Raw genomic sequence first — 5,789 nt, forward strand, 5'->3', positions numbered from 1 at the left:
AGATTCAATGCAATCCCCATCAAAAGTCCAACCCAATTCTTCACTGAGTTAGAAAGGGCACTTTGCAAGTTCATCTGGAATAATAAAAAACCTAGGATAGCAAAAAACATTTTCAACAAAGAACCTCTGGTGGAATTACCATGCCTTACCATAAGCTGTACTACAGAGCAACTGTGATAAAAACTGAATGGTACTGGTACAGCAACAGACAGGTAGATCAATGGAATAGAATTGAAGACCCAGAAATAAATCCACACATCTATGGTCATTTGATCTTTGACAAGGGAACTAAAATCATCCAGTGGAAAAAAGGCAGCATTTTCAACAAATCGTGCTGGCACAACTGGAAGTTATCATGTAGAAGAATACGAATTGATCCATTCTTATCTCCTTGTACAAAGCTCAAGTCTAGTGGATCAAAGACCTCCATATAAAACCAGAGACACTGAAATTTATAGAGGAGAAAGTGGGGAAAAGCCTCGAAGATATGGCCACAGGGGAAAAATTCCTAAACAGAACAGCAATGACTTGTGCTGTAAAATCAAGAATTGACAAAATGGGATATCATAAAATTGCAAAGCTTCTGTAAGGCAAAAGACGCTGTCAACAAGACAAAAAGACCACCAACAGATTGGGAAAGGATTTTTATCAATCCTAAATCTGAGAGGGGGACCAATTTCCAATATATACAAAGATCTCAAGAAGCTGGACTCCAGAAATCCAAATAACACCATTAAAATATGGGGTATGGAGCTAAACAATGAATTCTCAACTGAGGAATACCAAATGGCGGGAAAAAACGCCTGACAAAATATTCAACATCATTAATCATCAGGAAATGCAAAGCAAAACAACCCTGAGATTCCATCTCACTCTAGTCAGTGACTAAGATTAAAATTTCAGGTGACAGCAGATGCTGGCAAGGATGTGGAGAAAGAGGAACACTCCTCTATTGCTGGTGGGATTGCAAGCTTGTACAACCACTCTGGAAAATCATTCTGGCTGTTCCTCAGAAAATTGGACATAGTACTACCAGAAGATCCAGCAATACCTCTCCTGGGCATATACCCAGAAGATCTCCCAACTGGTAATAAAGACACATGCTCCACTATGTTCATAGCAGCTTTATTTATAATAGTCAGAAGCTGGAAAGAACCCTGATGTCCCTCAATAGAGGAATGGATACAGAAAATTGTGGTACATTTACACAATGGAGTACTACTCAGCTATTAAAAACAATGAATTTATGAAATTCTTAGGCAAATGGATATATCTGGAGGATATCATCATTAGTGAGATAACCCAATCACAAAAGAAGTCACTAGATATACACTCACTGATACGTGTATATTAGCCCAGAAACTTAGAATACCCAAGATACAATTTGCAAAATACAAGAAAATCAAGAATAAGGAAGACCAACATGTTATACTTCATTCCTCCTTAGAATAGGGAACAAAATACCCATAAAAGGAGTTACAGGGACAAAGTTTGGAGCTAAGATGAAAGGATGGACTGTTCAGAGGCTACCCCACCTGAGGATCCATCCACTTGTGTATTTGCCAGGCACTGGCATAGCCTCATACGAGACAAATATATCAGGGTTCCTTCAGCAAAATCTTGCTGGCATATGCAATAGTGTCTGGGTTTGGTGGCTGATGAGGTGTTGGATCCATTCCTATGTGGGGCAGTCTCTGGATGGCCTCTCCTTCAGTCTCTGCTCCATTCTTTGTCCCTGCATTTTCTTTAGACAGGAACAATTCTGGGTTCTGGGGGACATACCTAAAATATATATTATATTAAAATTTTGTGATTTTTCTACCTAAGGATAGAATTTAGAAGACTTGACAAATCTCTGCATCATGTAGTTAATGTCTGGTATGTTTAGACAAATTTTCATTTATATAGAATATATTTTCTTGCTGCTTTGATTTGTGTATCTCTGAACTAATTTAAGTGTGATTTTAGTAAGGCCAAACATCTAGATGCTCTTCTGGTGCCAACCCCAGATGGAGCTGGAAGATAATGCTAGTTCAAATTCCAGATGGACAGCTTAACTCTACTTAAATCTATTGGGAAAGTGTACTAATGAATGCCAAAGGGATAGAGAAGGGCAAGAAATTAGACAAAGAATCTCTATGGCCGGTGTTTAGAGTTCTACCTCCCAATACGACTACCACCAAGTTTGTAAGAGAGTATGTTTTAAAACTGCAGATTCTGTTTCAGTAGTGAGGTTGGGGCTCAGGCACCTTCTTTTATTCTACAGTGATCCTGTGTGATCACCAAGCACAGACATAACCAGAAAGGTGTGAACACTGACTAAACCAGTTGCAAATGTGCATTTCCTAGGAAGACAGAAGCAGGCAGTGGTACAAGTTTTCCATGGGATGTCAGTGACTGTGTAGCTCCAGTGCAGAGGAAGATTTGTCAAAATTATACATGATAAAAAAAATGCAGAATTTCCCATAAACATTCAATAAAAACAAATATCTTAATTTACTCATTTTTGCATTTATTTAAATTTGAAACTTGCATACAGGTCTGAAATTTCTAACATAGTAAAATATTATTTGTTTAAAAAAAATCAATGGCCATTTTTTGGAAGACTAATTTTTTTAATTGCTAAATCAAGAACATTTCCTTTGTATTGTGCAACTTTTGTTTCTTTAAATCCATACAAACTTAGCCCTTCCATCTTATTGTTTAGCTCCCAACTTTTGGAAGTTATGTGTTTTGCTTAATAACAGACAGTGACCTAGTCAAGAACATGTATGATATAATTGAAAACAACTATATGAAACCAAAAATCATGTGTGATAAATATGGAGAAATTTAGAGGGAGAAAATTGAGTAGATATAATATGGCCTTATATGGCAATATAGATTACAAAAATAATAAAAAATATATAAGTAAAAGTATGTAATATCATTAAAACATATAGGTATATAAAAATAAAGAAACCAAAACAATATGAAGTAAGGTAACTCTCCCTCCAACAAGAGGCCTTTCAAGACATCATTAACAAAGAAAAGATATACTTCTCTCCCCATGGGCAGAAATGGGAAAGTCAAGAGAATGCTGCCCTTGCCTTTACTGTCATTTCCTTCATGACTGCATTTCATTCTCTGTTGGCTATTTACCTATGACATATGGCATGAATTTCTGTAAGCACTAAGCGTCAAAGAAATAACTTTGGGAAAAAAGTGTGAAGAGGTGTTTGATTTCCTGGGATTTTTTTTTTCATGTGCTTAAACAAACAGGAAGCTAAGCATACAAAGGATAAACAAAGTGTTCAACATAGACAGCCCTGTTTGCTGTGGCGAGTTTTATACCTAATCATTTGGAAAGAACCAGTAATGTTTTTAATAATTAGGGAATTAGTAAAGCCACATAGAAAAACACATATCCACTGGAATGTTTTCTTTCTTTTTTATTTAGCATGACATGAAAACTTAATGAGATCATCTCACATTTTCAGAGTAGGAATCCCAACATTTTAAGAATTTTATTAGATATGTCACCTTATCATTGTTACAATACTGAGACTCATTTAATCAGAGTGTAAAAACGTGATAATTATAATGTCAAAAACCTTTGAACATTTTCTAAAACAAAAACATACCACCCTGGCAAATTCTGTGGCTGTTTTATGGTGAGTGGACAAAAGATGTTCAAACACTAAACATGCCTCTCTAATCTTTTTTTCAGTGAATCAGTGACCTGCTTGTTTCTCAGACTGTAGATAATTGGGTTTAGCACAGGAATTATGACAGTGTAAAACAGAGAGTCCGTCATACCTTGACCCTCTGTTTGTTGAGATGCAGGAAGCACATACATGAAGAGAAGAGGCCCATAGTACAGAGACACGGATAAGAGATGGGCCCCACAGGTGGAGAAGGCCTTCCTTATACCTTGGAGTGACTTCATTTTTAAAATCGTGAACAGTACGAGTGTATAGGAAACTAGAACAGTCATAATGGTGAATACCTGTATTGAACCAGACAAAATAAATACTAGTAGAAGATTAAGAGTAGGATCAGTACAGGAAATATTATACAATGGTATAATATCACAATAAAAGTGATGGATTATGTTAGAATTGCAGAAGGTTAATCTGAGTAAAAACAATACATGAAACAAGGAATGAAGAAAGCCACCTACGAATACTGAAACGAGTAGGCGGACGCATAGTCTATTGGTCATAATAACTGGATAAAGTAATGGTTTGCATATGGCTACATAGCGATCATAGGCCATTGTACCCAAGAGAAAGCATTCTGTGGTCCCGCCAAATGCGAAGGCAAAAAACTGGATCATGCACTCAGAAAGTGAGATCATCTTGTTCTTGGACAACAAGTCAAACAACATATTAGGAGTCACTGCGGATGATATCCAGGCATCTACAAAAGCCAAACTCCCAAGGAAAAGGTACATAGGGATATGCAGGTGGGGGTCACTCCAGATGAGAGCAATCAGACCTAGGTTCCCCACAAGAGTGATGAGATATATCATCAAGAATAGTAGGAACAGGGGCACCTGCAGCCCTTGATGATCTGTGAGCCCTGTGAGAACAAACTCTGTCAGCAATGTTGTATTCTCTTCTTCCATGTGTTGCTTACTGGACATTGCCTGAAATGAAATAAAATAAGTATAATGGAGCATTCACTAATATTTTAAGGTTAACATGGGAACAGGATTCGATATGAAGTCACATCTTTACCAGAACAGTCTTTTAATTTTTCAAACTTTCTGGAAGGGATTACAGGTGACTGAGCCACCATGTTGGCGCTAGAAACTGAACCTGGGACCTCTTTGCCAGATCAGCAAGTACCCCAACCGCCAATCCATCTGAGCAGTCCCAGTTCCTCAATTTTCTGTTTTAGCACTGACTTCCATTCAGTTGACTCAGCTCTCAGGTTAAACCAAAGCCCTACATATCCAAATGGGAGAGAAGAAAGGGGCAAGGGACACATATTAAGCACAGTGATCAAAGAAAGCAGTAGGAGTGAAACCAGAAGGTTGCATATTGTGAACAATAAAAAAGAAAGAGAATAAGAATAGTTCAGAAATAAAGTGCCAAGTGCAAAAACGATGCGCGGGGACAGTGGTTCTCAACCTTCCTAATGCTGCTTCCCTTTAATAGAGGTCCTCATGTTGTGGTGACCCCCACCCATAAAATTATTTTCGATACTACTTTATATCTGTAATTTTGCCACTTTTTATGGATCATAATTAAATGTTTGTGTTTTCTGACGGTCTTAGGTATCCCTGGAAAAGGATTGCTCAATTCTCAGATGGAGAACTGGTGTTCTATGGAAAGAGGAGAGAGGGAGGGAGGGAGGGAGAGGGGAGAGAGAGAGAGAGAGAGAGAGAGAGAGAGAGAGAGAGAGAGAGAGAGAGAACTGCTAAGACTGAAAATACAGAGATTGAAGGTGGCTTCAGCTAGAGGACTTTTCTTTGTTGAATGGAATTTAAATTATAAAACAGCAAGATGTTAATGTAAATGGAATGGCATGAGAAGAAAAGAAAAATGAATGATGCAGTACACTCCATCAACACAGAAGACAGTAGATCTGCCTGACTCTTCTGTAAAATCTTTTAAAGAAGTTCTCAAAATGAAGAGTAGGCAGTTAAAAAGAAATTGAGATTAAACAGAGAAGAAAAAAAAGAGAAGAGGGACAAAAAAAAATCTAAATTTATGTGGAATGAGAGAAAATGAAAGGCTATGAAAATTGGCAAAAGTAGCAGCCAGAAGTTGATAACTACAGTAAAGACAAAGCACGGGGGG

At 37.5% G+C, this 5,789-nt stretch overlaps 1 protein-coding gene across 1 annotated transcript; it reads right to left on the reverse strand.

Moving 5' to 3' along the window:
* Positions 1 to 3,632: 3,632 nt before the first annotated feature.
* LOC110329757 (olfactory receptor 186) lies at positions 3,633 to 4,625 on the reverse strand. Its single transcript, XM_021209606.1, has one exon. The coding sequence runs from the start codon at positions 4,607 to 4,609 to the stop codon at positions 3,680 to 3,682; it is 930 nt and encodes a 309-aa protein (XP_021065265.1). The 5' UTR covers positions 4,610 to 4,625; the 3' UTR covers positions 3,633 to 3,679.
* Between the last annotated feature and the right edge of the window lie 1,164 nt (positions 4,626 to 5,789).

Source organism: Mus pahari, chromosome 12 (genome assembly GCF_900095145.1).
Source record: "Mus pahari chromosome 12, PAHARI_EIJ_v1.1, whole genome shotgun sequence".
Taxonomy (NCBI): Eukaryota; Metazoa; Chordata; class Mammalia; order Rodentia; family Muridae; genus Mus; species Mus pahari.